This window comes from Temnothorax americanus, unplaced genomic scaffold, assembly GCF_048541705.1.
Source record: "Temnothorax americanus isolate GAGA-0224 unplaced genomic scaffold, ASM4854170v1 Scaffold2, whole genome shotgun sequence".
In the NCBI taxonomy this organism is placed as follows: domain Eukaryota; kingdom Metazoa; phylum Arthropoda; class Insecta; order Hymenoptera; family Formicidae; genus Temnothorax; species Temnothorax americanus.
Genome location: NW_027509338.1, coordinates 8,446,517 through 8,461,405, shown reverse-complemented (window position 1 = coordinate 8,461,405; position 14,889 = coordinate 8,446,517). Strand labels below are relative to the sequence as shown.

The 14,889-nt window shown below is 35.1% G+C and overlaps 1 protein-coding gene and 3 pseudogenes across 1 annotated transcript; all 4 read right to left on the bottom strand.

Annotated features, from left to right (window-relative positions):
- Positions 1 to 1,346: 1,346 nt before the first annotated feature.
- On the bottom strand, positions 1,347 to 3,192 carry LOC143897035 (cytochrome P450 9e2 pseudogene; annotated as a pseudogene).
- A 2,134-nt stretch (positions 3,193 to 5,326) lies between these two features.
- On the bottom strand, positions 5,327 to 9,010 carry LOC143897033 (cytochrome P450 9e2 pseudogene; annotated as a pseudogene).
- Positions 9,011 to 9,149: 139 nt separating this feature from the next.
- On the bottom strand, positions 9,150 to 11,405 carry LOC143897034 (cytochrome P450 9e2 pseudogene; annotated as a pseudogene).
- Positions 11,406 to 11,572: 167 nt separating this feature from the next.
- LOC143897039 (putative methylthioribulose-1-phosphate dehydratase) lies at positions 11,573 to 14,799 on the bottom strand. Its single transcript, XM_077405331.1, has 6 exons — positions 14,662 to 14,799; positions 14,498 to 14,579; positions 14,157 to 14,251; positions 13,645 to 13,913; positions 13,355 to 13,556; positions 11,573 to 13,272 (listed from the first exon to the last, which is right to left on the bottom strand). The coding sequence occupies exons 2-6, from the start codon at positions 14,528 to 14,530 to the stop codon at positions 13,152 to 13,154; spliced, it is 720 nt and encodes a 239-aa protein (XP_077261457.1). The 5' UTR covers positions 14,531 to 14,579; positions 14,662 to 14,799; the 3' UTR covers positions 11,573 to 13,151.
- Positions 14,800 to 14,889: the final 90 nt, after the last annotated feature.

Sequence of the window (14,889 nt, the reverse complement as noted above, 5' to 3'; positions counted from 1 at the left end):
AAGGAGACATTTTAAAACAAAGATTGTTGAATAAATTTTATTGTTACATATGATAGTAACGTAACTTATTATAGATTTTAGCTTTTGGCAAGAATTGCCCCATACATAAATCCCATATCTGCGTATCAATACTGCGCCAGTATCAAGAAAACCAACGATAATTTTATCTAATTGTTAGTACAAATAACGTGTTGAGTATTATTTAAGTTACAGAAAATATTATCTGTGAATATTATATGAGTGGTAAATAGCAAAAAATGATTATTTTTTAAACTGGTATTCAAGTTGATATATCAAGTCAAATTAAAAAGATTGGAATTCGCTCGAAATTAATTTCGACAAAATCACATTTTTAACAAAAAAATTAAACGAGTATGAAGTACATCAATTCTAATTAATAAAAAATAAAAATAAAAAGAAAGACAAAATATTACAACGTATATTTACAAAAGAATAAACTGCGTTTATATATCTGAATTTCAAAATTCAGAACATTGTTGCAATAGGTAGCTTTGATTTATCTTATTTTTATTATCTTATCATTCTCGCATGATATCATTCTCGATAACAATATAGCAAAATAATATAACATTATATTTCTACATTCTTATAAAAAACTCTTAACAGCATTAAAAAGATGTCTGCCAGAAACATCACAATCAGTAACAATTTCTTAATTGTAAACGTCTGTGTAGGTAATTAATTCAATGATTATCTGCCCAGTTTGCACTGACTAAGGGAGTAATGGATTGTTTTCCTCATTTTTTTTTATATACAATCTAATCTCAGAGAATATGAATCATATCTGATTAACAATCTTTGATTAACAATCTCCAACATGTGTTACATGCTAAAATATGAAAAATGTCAAATTCTTTGCTAGTTTATTATAATTAGATTGTTTATATTTTATATAGCTATAACAAAATGTAACTTAATTTTATTAGAAATTTGAAAATCTTATTTATAAAAAAATATTATTGAAAAATATTATAAATGCACATACGCAATACTGTAACGTGCTACAGTAATCGAGATCATCTGCTTTAATGAATCTAATAAACTCACATTAAAAGTGAGGCTATGGACCTGTATTATTACATGCGATAGCTTTGTCACCAAAATAAGCAGGTAAATGCAAAATGACATATCTTACCTGAGTATAAAATACTCACATAACTGAGTTACTCAGATCAGTTGAGTGTAAATAGAAAGTAACTAGCGAATGCTTAAATTTATAGTAAGTTACAACAAACATAATTTGAACGAATAAAAAATTTCAAAAAAAAAATATGCGAAAGACGTTCGCGCGATAGAGATAATCGTTCTTGCTTGAAGAATTAACAATATTGTGTGTGTGTGTGTGTGTGTGTGTGTGTGTGTGTGTGTGTGTGTGTGTGTGTGTGTGTGTGTGTGTGTGTGTGTGTGTGTGTGTGTGTGTGTAAATGTAAGTGAAAGTTTAAGACTATATAACTTCTACTATACCTTGTAGCGACAAGTGGGAGTTATGTAAATCATTAAAAACGTCCGGCACAATCAAATAGACTTAAGAGTCTACGCAAGTCATGATGTTTATCGTAATACCATTTTTTTATTCACGTTTTTCTTTTCTCCAAGCCAATCCAGAATCCGCCAGCAGGTTGCAACGTAAACTCCTTTTTATCGATTATGATTGGTTCGACAGTTTTTTCCGTAGTCTTCAGAGTGAATTTTTGTAAAAGATGAGCTATCAGAATCTTAGCCTCCATGAGAGCAAATCGATTGCCGATACATTTTCTAGGTCCGTGACCGAATGGTAGGTAAGTGTACGGTAAAATTTTGTCTTTATTCTCTTCGCTGAACCTTTCCGGATCGAACTTATCCGGGTTCGGAAAGTACTCCGGATCGTGATGTAAACTATAAATGGGAAACATCAATACATGGTTGGGTTCGACGATCGCATTCTTGCAACTTGGTCGCGACGGAGGTAGTTCATATCTCTTAACGCAAAGTCTATCGGTGATGATCGCCGGCGGATACTTTCTAAGAGTCTCGGAAATCACCATATCCATGTAAGACATCTTCGACAGCGACTCGTAAGAAATTTCACCGTTTTCTTTAGCAAGATGCTGTTCTACCTCCTCGCGTAAACGATCTTGAATATCTTGATTAACAGCTAGCTCGTGAGCAGCGAAACACATCAGCGTCGCAGATGTTTCGAAACCAGCCAAGAAAAAGGTAAAGGCTTGCGAAACGATGTCATCCACGGTCATTTTATGTACACCGGCACCTTCTTTGTCCCGAGCCTGCATTAATAAATGAATCATGTCAGGCCTGACGATGCCTTGCTCTTCCCGCGCTCTGATGGTTTCTCCCACAATCTTCTTGAAAAACTCAGAAGTAGTCGTCGGGAAAAAAGACAGACCTATTGATTTAGCGAGCCGTGGACACACGCGAAGAAACATGATCTTAGCTATCGTTAGCGGTCCAGAAGAAGATTTGGTCTCTGTTCCTCTCATATAGAACTCATTATCTCGATCTTTCATTGAATTCACACTTATGCCAAAGGCTGCCGTAGCAATTACGTCGTTGGTGTATCGTCTAAAAACCCCCTTCGTTTCGATCGCATGACAGACTTCCGGATGATCGAACAAATAATTAACGAAATTGTGAGAACATTCCGATATCAGGTCAAACATGAACTTCATCTTGCTGGCGGTGAAAGAAGGGCTTAATGTATTCCTCATTTCTCTCCAACGATCTCCGCGCAAGGCGAAGATGTTCCTGCCAAATAGAGGTTCTACGCTTGCATCGATGAAACTGCGATGATCCGGGAAGGATTCAAAATCCTTCACCATGACGTCCTTGATCAGCTCAGGATCGCGCAATAGCACGGCAGGCATGCCAAAATCCATTATTCCAACATATTTTGCGTCAGGAAAGTAATTGTATAGATATTGAAAATAATGGGCAAAACTAATGCGACCTAGAAACAATTTCCAATCCGTTATAGAACTTGATAGCGTAACTGACAGGTGCGGTACACCCTTATTTTTCCAGTAAGAATATGTATGATGCACCGCAGTGACAATTTTCAAGACGCCGATGACGACCAGAGTAATCAATAATAGCGCAAAGGGCGACGAAAGCCACGATAAATCCATCGTGACACGACCAGTATAACAGACAAACTGATTATGAGACAAACGGGATACTTACAGTTCCTCTAGTACTAAGAACTCTAGGGATTTCGTCGGACAATACGCACTGTTATAAAGCCGGTTCTACAATACGTTGCAAACGATAGCAACTGCTAATTGAAAGGTGTTCTTTCCACGTCGCGCTTGTCAATTGCGATTGTTATTTGAGTTGATAAACTTTTAACTTTTTTGGCAACAATAACTGACAATCAGCAATCAGAATTAACACTTTTCAACTAGTAGTTGCCATCATTTGCAACATATTGTAAAACCGGCTTAAGAGTTTACGAGATATCTGACGCATGCGTATATAGTAACGCGAGCTGTTTCTGACGATTAGTAACGTATATTTCTCACCGAAATATAGGTCTCGTCAGACCCATTATAATAAGAGAGAATAATATATGTTTAAAAGAATATTGTTTTTGAAAATTTTTAGAAATTAAACAATATAGTTTATGCGTTTGCAGTCGACTTTATTACATGAATACCAAACATTCGTTGCAACCGTTATAAATTCTTTTAACGCAATTGTAGCTCAGGAAGCGCTTTATGTGAAACAATCTACATACGTGTGTGTAAAATAATTACGATTTGCGTGCTACTACGCATGCGCCAGAAATCCCACAATCTCCTCGCAATACTGACACGGCGTTATAAATACCTGTTGCGTAGATCTTATTCATCATGAATGAAACGGAGTTGGAAGGGAGAAATTATTGGGATGATATATATGTTGCATCAGTAATTGCACAAGATATATATTAATCAATTTAGATGCACGGCATGACATTGGTCGAATAAATCCTGACATTTTACTCGGGAAAAAAAAATAGAAACTAATTGTGAGACGGAAAGAAGCGGGAGGAATGACGTGCAAATTATCTAGATATGTCAATTGCGCTATACGTATTATGTATCAGAAGTGCCGAAACGCCGCGTATAGGTATAAGCGAGAAACGGTAATTCGATGACAATTTTCTAATAATATACGTACCGAAATATAGACAAAAGTTCTACAGAAGAAAAATTTTTTGTTATATATTTTACTGTTAAATTTACTACAAATTTGGGGCAACTGGCAATCAATCAAACATCATCGGCATGTCCTTCACGTTATTTTTCTACAGAAAACATCTGTATTTCAAACAATTAACCTGCAAAAATAACTTCTCTCGATGCCTTTCTGTTTAAATTTTCAAATTTTTCTCGTTCTTTTTTTAAGTTAAGTCCCGAATTGGCAATAAAAAAATTATCAAACATGCGTTATTTTATCAAAAACTTACTAAAAATAGTGATTAAATTAAAATCAGAACTCTTTGATTTATCGATTATTAAATCTTTTTAAAAACATTTAAGAATTATTTTTCAAAAAATATAACTTATTGATTGCTTTATGAAATGAATTTCTGGAAGTAATCAGAAATTCAAAAAACTTTATTGTTTATGGAAAGTAAGAAAATGTAAACGACTTAGCACATAAACAACGTGTCAAGTATTATTTATAAGTTACAGAAAATATTATCTATAAATATTATATGAGTATAAATAGTAAACAATTATTATTTTTAAAACTGGTTCTTAAAAGTGTTGATATCTCATGTCAAATCACAACTTTTGTAATTCCCTCGAAATAAATTATGACAAAATCACATTTTCAACAAAGAAATTAAAAGAGTATATTGTATATTAATTCTAATTAATAAAAAATACGAATAAAAAAAAAGATAAAATATACAGCGTATGTTTACAAGAGGATAATTTGCATTCATATATGAAGGTGGCTTTCAAGATCCAAAACATCGCAATAGGTAGCTTCGATTGCATCTTATTTTCATTATCTTATCATTTAATCATTCAATTATCTTATTATTCAATTATTTTATCGTTCAATATAACAAAGTAACATTATATTTCTATAATCTCATGAAAAAACTCTTAACAACATTGAAAAGAAATCTTTCAGAAATATCGCAATTTATAACAATTAATCTCATTTGTAAACGTTTGTGTAGGTAATCAATTTAACTTAATAACCATATACGCATTTTGCACTAACAATAAGCATGTAATGGATTGTTTTCATTATTTCTTTTTATATACTATCTAATCATTAAAAAAACAATCACAATTAAGTAGACTTGAGAATCTACGCAAGTCATGATGTTTATCGTAATATTTTTTTTTTTTATTTCTCACTATAGCAAAAACTTGATTATTCGTTTTGTGTATATAATGACGTAATACATCGCAAGACATGTTATTATACACTTTAGTTATCTTCCAAAGTGTATATGCGCTGAATATCTTAAAACTTAAAAATCCGGCACTTTTGTTCCAAACACAACTACATTGTACGATAACGTATTTCGTACAAGATTTTTATGTTTTTCTCTTTTTCAAGCTAATCCAGAATCCGCCAACAGGTTGCAACGTAAACTCCTTTTTAGTATATACAATAGGTTCGACAGTCTTTTCCGTAGTCTTCAGAGTGAACTTTTGTAAAAGATGAGCTATCAGAATCTTAGCCTCCATGAGAGCAAATCGATTGCCGATACATTGTCTAGGTCCGTGACCGAATGGTAGATAAGTGTACGGTAAAATTTTGTCTTTGTTTTCCTTGCTAAACCTTTCGGGATCGAACTTATCCGGGTTCGGAAAGTACTTCGGATCGCGATGTAAACTGTGAATGTCAACCATCAATACATCGTTAGGTTCGACGATCACATTCTTGCAACCTGGTCGCGACGGAGGTAGTTCATATCTCTTAACGCAAAGTCTATCGATTAGGATCATCGGTGGATATTTTCTGAGAGTCTCGGAGATCACCATATCCATGTAAGACATCTTCGACAACGACTCGTAAGAAATCTCACCGTTTCCTTCGGCAAGGTGTTGTTGAACCTCTTCGCGCAAACGATCTTGTACACCTTGATTAACTGCCAGCTCGTGAGCAGCGAAACACATCAGCGTCGCAGATGTTTCGAAACCAGCCAAGAAAAAGATAAAGGCTTGCGAAACGATGTCATCCAATGTCATCTTATGTACACCGGCACCTTCTTTGTCCCGAGCCTGCATTAATAAATGAATCATGTCAGGCCTGACGATGCCTTGCTCTTCCCGCGTTCTGATTGTTTCCTCCACGATCTTCTTAAAAAACTCGGTAGTAGCCGGCGGGAAAAAAGATAGACCTATTGATTTAGCAAGCCGTGGACACGCGCGAAATAAAATCATTTTAGCCATCATTAGCGGTCCAGCAGAAAATTTGGTAGCCTCTATTCCTCTTATATAGAACTCATTGTCTGGATCTTTCATAGAATTTACACTTATGCCAAAGGCTGTCGTAGCAATTACGTCGGTGGTGTATCGTTTAAAGGCCTTCTTTGTTTCGATCGCATGACAGACTTCCGGATGATCGACCAAATAATTAACGAAATTGTGAGAACATTCCGATATCAGGTCAAACATGAACTTCATCTTGCTGGCGGTGAAAGAGGGGCTTAATGTATTCCTCATTTCTTTCCAACGATCTCCGCGCAAGTTGAAGACGTTCCTAAAAAACAGCGGTTCAAGGCTTGGGTCGATGAAACTGCGATGATCCGGGAAGGATTCAAATTCCTTCACCATAATGTCTCTGATTAGCTCAGGATCGCGCAACAGCACGCCTGATGACATAATATCCACTATTCCAACATATTTGGCATCCGGAAAGTAATTATGTATATATTGAAAATGGTCCACAACACTGATGCGACCCAGAATCAATTTCCAACTCCTTATAAGAGATGATAGTGAATTTGGCAGATAAGGTACACCCTTATTCTTCCAATAAAAATATGTATGATACACCACAGCGACAATTTTCAGGACGCCGATGACGACCAGAGTAATCAATGATAGCGCAAAAGGCGACAAAAGCCACGATAAATCCATCGTGACGTGACACGATCAGTATAACAGACAAACTGATTGTGCGACAAACGAGATATACTTCGTCGGGCGCGGCGCAATGTTAATTGAGAGACCGCGAGATATCTGACGCGTACAATATGCGTAATATACGTATTGACGCGAGCCGTTTCTAACGATTAATAACGTATATTTCTCACCAAAATATGGGTATTGTCAGACCCATTATAAAAAGAGAATAATATATGTTTAAAATAATATTGTTTCTGAAGATTTTTAGAAATTAAACAAAATAGTTTATACGTTTGCAGTCGATTTTATTACTTGAATACCAAAATTCGTTGCAACCGTTATAATTTTTTTCAGCGCAAATGTAGCTCAGGAAGCGCCTTATGTGAAACAATCTACATACGTGTGTGTAAAATAATTACGATTTACGCGTTACTACGCATGCGCCAGAAATCCCACACTCTCCTCGCAATATTGACGCGGAGTTATAAATACCTGTTGCGTAGATCTTAATTATCATGAATGAAACGAAGATGGGAGAACGAATATATTGGGATGATACAGGTTGCATCAGTAATTGCACAAAATATATTAGTCGGTTTAAATGCACGGCATGATATTGACCGAATAAATCCTAATATTTTACTCGGGAAAAAAAGAGAAACTAATTGTGAGAAAGAACGAAGCGGGAGGAATGGCGTGCAATTGCGCTATATATATGTATTATATATGTATCAGAAGTGCCAAAACGCCACGTAGGTATAAGCGAGAAACGGTACATTCGATGACAATTACTAATAATATACGTACCGAAATATAGACAAAAAGTTCTACATGGAGAAAAATTTTTCATTATATATTTTAGTGTTAAGTTTCCTTTCTAAAAAAAGGCATGTTAAATCGATACTCGCATCTCTCGAAGTCTTCTGTCTTCTCGAAAGTCTCGAATTGCTTTGTTGGCTCTTTTCCGCGATGCTGATTGATTCTGTTGCTGCGCTAACTTAATATATATTTTCAAGTTTCTCTAGTCTTTTTTTGTTAAGGGGCTTCCCTAGTGTGACAGGGCCTAAAATTAATGATTTTTAAAAGGAAAACGACAAAGCCAATTAATGAACAACTTTTTCCATATATTTTACTATATTTCAAGAGTGCATACAAATTTTTTCAAAATTTTATATCTGTTATTAATCCCGTGCCAGCCATTTTTTTGGAGCGCCGCGAAAAAACGGTAACTACGATTGCAGCCGTTGTAGTTATCTGAAGCAAAAGGATTCTTAATCTACTTGAGTGTGGCTATCGTCTGAAGCAGAATCATAAAAAAATATTGAAAATTTAAAAAATTATAGCTAAAAAAACGTCTGCTAAAAAAGACGAAAATAATTATACTCGCTATAATTTTTTAAATTTTTAATATTTGTTCATGATTCTCTGCTATTCAGACGATAGCCACACTCAAGTAGATTTAGAATTCTTTTGCTTTTTTGTTTCAGATAACTACAACGGCTGCAATCGTGGTCACCGTTTTTTCGCGGCGCTCCAAAAAAATGGCTGGCACGGGATTAATAACAAATATAAAATTTTGAAAAAATTTGTATGCACTCTTGAAATATAGTAAAATATGTGGGAAAAGTTGTTCATCAATTGGCTTCGTCGTTTTCCTTTTAAAAATCATTCATTTTAGGCCCTGTCACAATAGGGAAACCCCTTAGGTTAAGTCCCAAACTAGCAATTAAAAAAAATCTTTAAACATGCGTTATTTTATCAAACTTACTAAAAATAGTGATTAAATTAAAATCAAAACATTCAATTCATCGATTATTAAATCTTTTTAAAAACACTTAGCAAGTATTGTTACAGAAAATCATATATTACAGAAAATATATAACTTATCGATTGCTTTTAAATATGACTTAAGTATATATGAAGTGAATTTTTGGAAGTAATCAGAAATTCAAGAAACCTTATCGTTTATGAAAAGTAAAAAAATCCGAACGACTTAGTATGAACAACGTGTCAAGTATTATTTAAGTTACAAAAAATATTATCCATGTATATTAGTGACTCTTAATTTTATTAAAAATTAAAAAAATCCCATTTGTAAAAAAATATTATAAATACACATATATGCAATATAGCATGTAATAGCGTGTTACATCGGCTATTAATGATATTGTTTCGTTATACTTATTTAAATATATGTAATACTATAACATCGAACACTTAAATTTATAATAAATTACAACAAACATAATTTGAATTAATAAAAAATTTCGAAACAAAAATGTGCGAAAAACGTTTGCGCGACGTTCTTACCTATATGAAGAATTAACGATATATTGACTCTATTATTTCTACTATACTATTTAGCGACAAATGGAAGTTATATAAAAATCATTAAAAACGATCACAATCAAGTAGACTTGAGAGTCTACGCAAGTCATGATGTGTTTATAGTAATATTTTAGTTTTTTATTCCTCACTATAGCAAAAACTTAGTTATTCGCTTTGTGTAATATATAATGACGTAATACATCGCAAAACATGTTATTGTACACTTTAGTCATCTTCCAAAGTATATACGCGTTGAATATCTTAAAAGTTAAAAATCCGGCAATTTTGTTCCAAACACAACTACATCGTACGAGAACGTATTGCGCACAAGATTTTTACGTTCCTCTCTTTTCCAAGCCAATCCAGAATCCGCCAACGGGTTGCAACGCAAACTCCTTTTTAGCGTATACGATTGGTTCGACAGTCTTTTCCGTAGTCTTCAGAGTGAACTTTTGTAAAAGATGAGCTATCAGAATCTTAGTCTCCATGAGAACAAATCGATTGCCGATACATTGTCTAGGTCCGTGACCGAATGGTAGATAAGTGTACGGTAAAATTTTGTCTTTGTTCTCCTTGCTAAACCGTTCGGGATCGAACTTATTCGGATTCGGAAAGTACTTCGGATCGCGATGTAAACTGTGAATGGACACCATCAACACATCGTCAGGTTCGATGATCACATTCTTGCAGCCTGGTCGCAACGGAGGTAATTCATATCTTTTAACGCAAACTCTGTCCGTCATGATCATCGGTGGATACTTTCTGAGAGTCTCGGAGATCACCATATCCATGTAAGACATCTTCGACAACGACTCGTAAGAAATCTCATCGTTTCCATCGGCAAGGTGTTGTTGTACCTCTTCGCGCAAACGATCTTGTACATCTTGATTAACTGCCAGCTCGTGAGCAGCGAAACACATCAGCGTTGCAGATGTTTCGAAACCAGCGAAGAAAAAGACAAAGGCTTGCGAAACGATGTCATCTAATGTCATCTTATGGCCGGCTCTTTCTTTGTCCCGAGCCTGCATTAATAAATGAATCATGTCCGGTCTGACGATGCCTTGCTCTTCCCGCGTTCTGATTGTTTCCTCCACGATCTTCTTAAAAAACTCGGTAGTAGCCGGCGGGAAAAAAGATAGACCTATTGATTTAGCAAGCTGTGGACACGCGCGAAATAAAATCATCTTAGCCATCATTAGCGGTCCGGCAGAAAATTTGGTAGCCTCTGTTCCTCTTATATAGAACTCATTGTCTCGATCTTTCATTGAATTTACACTTATGCCAAAGGCTGTCGTAGCAATTACGTCGGTGGTGTATCGTCTAAAGGCCTCCTTCGTTTCGATCGCATGACAGACTTCCGGATGATCGACCAAATAATTAACGAAATTGTGAGAACACTCCGATATCAGGTCAAACATGAACTTCATCTTGCTGGCGGTAAAAGTGGGGCTTAGTGTATTCCTCATTTCTTTCCAACGATCTCCGCGCAAGTTGAAGACGTTCCTGCCAAATAGCGGTTCAACGCTTGGGTCGATGAAACTGCGATGATCCGGGAAGGATTCAAATTCCTTTACCATAATGTCTCTGATTAGCTCAGGATCACGCAACAGCATACCCGATCCTAACATAATGTCCACTATTCCAACATATTTTGCGTCCGGAGAGTAATTATGTGTATATTGAATATGATCGATAATACTGATGCGACCCAGAATGAATTTCCAACTCATTATAAAAGATGATAGTGAATTGGGCAGGTAAGGTACACCCTTATTCTTCCAATAAAAATATGTATGATGCACCACAGCGACAATTTTCAGGACGCCGATGACGACCAGAGTAATCAATAATAGCGCAAAGGGCGACGAAAGCCACGACAAATCCATCGTGACACGACCAGTATAACAGACAAACTGATTGTGAGACAAACGAGGATATACTTCGTCGGACGCGGCGCAGTAGAGACCGTGAGATTTCTGACGCGTATAATACGTAATATACGTATTGACGCGAGCTGTTTTTCTGACGATTAGTAACGTATATTTCTCACCGAAATATAGGTATCGTCAGACCCATTATAAGAAGGGAATAATATGTTCAAAAGAATATTGTTTCTGAAGATTTTTAGACATTAAACAATATAGTTTATGTGTTTACAGTCGACTTTATTACATGAATACCAACATTCGTTGCAACCGTTATAATTTCTTTCAGCGCAAATGTAGCTCAGGAAGCGCCTTATGTGAAACAATTAATCTACATACGTGTCTGTAAAATAATTACGATTTACGCGTTACTACGCATGCGCCAAAAATCCCACACTCTCCTCGCAATACTGACGCGGAGTTATAAATACCTGTTGCGTAGATCTTAATTATCATGAATGAAACGAAGATGGGAGAACGAAATTATTGGGATGATACAGTTTGCATCAGTAATTGCACAAAATATATTATTCGGTTTAAATGCACGGCATGACATTGGCCGAATAAATGCTGACATTTTGCTCGGGAAAAAAAGAGAAACTAATTGTGATAAGGAATGAAGCGGGAAGAATAACGTACAATTATCTAAATATGTCAATTGCGCTATACGTATTATATGTATCAGAAGTACCGAAACGTCGCGTAGGTATAAGCGAGAAACGGTACATTCGATGACAATTACTAATAATATACCGAAATAGACAAAAAGTTCTATAATGGAGAGTTTTTTATTATATTTTACTGTTAAATTTACTACAAATTTGGAACAACTTAGCAACTAATCAAATATTACCGGTAATATAATAGGAATTTTTGAAATATACAAAAAACATTTTACAAACAACGTAATAAGAATTACCAAACTGGTTGTAATTTTTGAAAAATTATTGAACTATTACTATATATTTTAGTAAAATTGATCAAACATGTTTTATATTTTATTGTAATAGATATTAACATTTTTCGTTATGGTAAATATTAATCAATATAGCTCGCGCACACACACACACACACTCTGTTTATCTAAAAAAAAAAAAAAAAAACATACAATGTCTCCTCTCAGCTTCAATGCTAGAAAACAAGCACATGGCATGCGTTAACAATGTTGAATGAACATTTAAAAATGCGAGGTACAATAAGGAGCATTACTTTATTCAAGGTTCTTTCACATCTGTCCGATCCTCCAGATGATGAACTTATAGGTTGGGTGCTCCACCACTTCGAACGAATGTACGTGTGTCCTAACTTTGTTCATATATTAACACTCGCGGTGATAACAAATCCTCTTGTTCTTTTTTAGTAAATAATTTTATGTAGAATTATCGGATGGAGAAATCTTGTATCATAGGATTAAGAAAGACTCTTCCTATTACAATTCGGTAGAGAAATATTAGAGCATCCAACAGAATATTAAATATAGATCCAACTGAAAAGATTGTCATATGAGCAAAGAGGAAAAGATCGAGCTAGCAAAGATTAGAAAACTATTTGCATCATTTGATATACGTACTTAAAAATATCCATACTATTTACGCTTTATAAACATAACATGCATATAATAATGCATATACATATGAAATATGTGAATTACAATCAAAATTTTATAATTTATTTTTTAATTTAATTTTTATATACGTTTAATGTCTAAAAAAAATATATATATAGCTTAGAGATACATAGAATTATGGCACCATTTTTTGCATGGAATTATAGCAAAAAATTAATTTTATATTACTGACTATCCTAATGTATTATTTGCCTGGTATTTTAATTCATAATCATTTGGAGTTATCGACGGATCTAATCCATGTTGTTTCATTTGAACTGCGATGTCGAGCAAATAATCATAACATTCCGTCCTGTAAAAAGAAAAAGAAGGCATTTTAAGACAAAGATCGTTAAATACATTTTATTGCGACATGTGATAGTAAAATAGCTTACATAGTTTTTGCCTGTTGCCAAGAATTGCCCCACACATAAATCCCATGTCTGCGTACCAATACAGCGCAAGTCTCAGGGTAATCAACGATAGTTTTATCTAAATCGTCCCTTAAATCCTTCTCAAAGGGAGTGTTTTCTATGATCGGTATTACAAGCTCCTCGTCGTAACGATACGCTCTACCTTCTTTCTGATTCCATATGCCTGCGTAAGCCGAACAGTTTTATGTCGTTATCAATTTGAAATCAACTGTAAATGGACTTGAAGAGATGATTCAAATGTATATGCATACCTTTTATCATCTCGAGATGAGTGAGCCTGACTTCTATCCCGGGCCATAGCAGTGTTGCCATCACAGCGAACTTCGAATGGGTGTGAATCACAGCACCTGCGTGCCTTCTTAAATAGGCACACATAAATAGCGGAGTGCATTGCGACTTCTTCAGTTTCTTTTCTGGCGGAGGCAATTCCAAGTCTGTTCCATCGATATCTTGCACGAACATGTCGTTGGGCATCATACGCTCCTTTTGTACGCCAGAAGGAGCTATGTAGATTTTATCTCTGTAGGACAGAAATTTTTGTGAATGTCTAAACTTACTTAATAACAGTTTTGCACATATGACAATCAAGCTTTTAAAGCAAGTATTAGGGCCGTGGCACATAGAAAAACTTAAGCAGTAAGGAAATCAACGGTATGGATTCGCTACTGTTTAGGGCCGTGCCTTAAGTTTTTGACTGCGATTAGCTGATTTGCTTACTGCTCAAGTTTTTCTATGTGCCACGACCCTTACTGTAGATATTAACTCATGTTTTATGGAGATACCGCCACCAGTACCAGTCACCCATCCGAGATGATAAAACTGCCGACACAGTTCTGGAATAAGATTTCTTGGGTGTTCCTGTATAAAAATGATAGATATATTATGAAACCAAATCTATATACGCATAAAAAATTTAGAATTAAAATTTTGTAAGACTTGATTAGACAACGTCCATTAATACACGCATATGCAAACAGTGTGAAAATTTTAGAACAGGCTGCTATAAGAGAATCGCAATTAAACATATTCGTTGATTAAGTAAAGAAATTCCTTGAGTAAATCCCTTGTACTCCAATATTTACAAATACTACTTATGCATAATACCTTGTCGTAGTCGGCATCATAAGCTTCTGACATCTTGACTCCTGAAATGACCAGAGGAGAAGAGACCGGAGCAACGTATTATCTATCAAAATAAGGTCATTATCAGACGTGTCACGCGCAAGATAACAGGATGTGTTGATAACAGAAAATGTGCATATACTTACAATCACAATACTTTCAAATATCAATCCGTACTATATATAACGTTCATCACATATGATTTGCAAGTTGAATTACAAGCAAACTTCTGTGTCAGCGTATAAAAATTGTTACTGTTACTGCGTTTGTCGTTGTATCGAGAACAATCAAGAGCTATTTTTATTAGTGGTAATTTGGACAGACGCACGTGTAATTTGACAATGGCAAGAGCCATCTACCGTGCAACCGTGCTC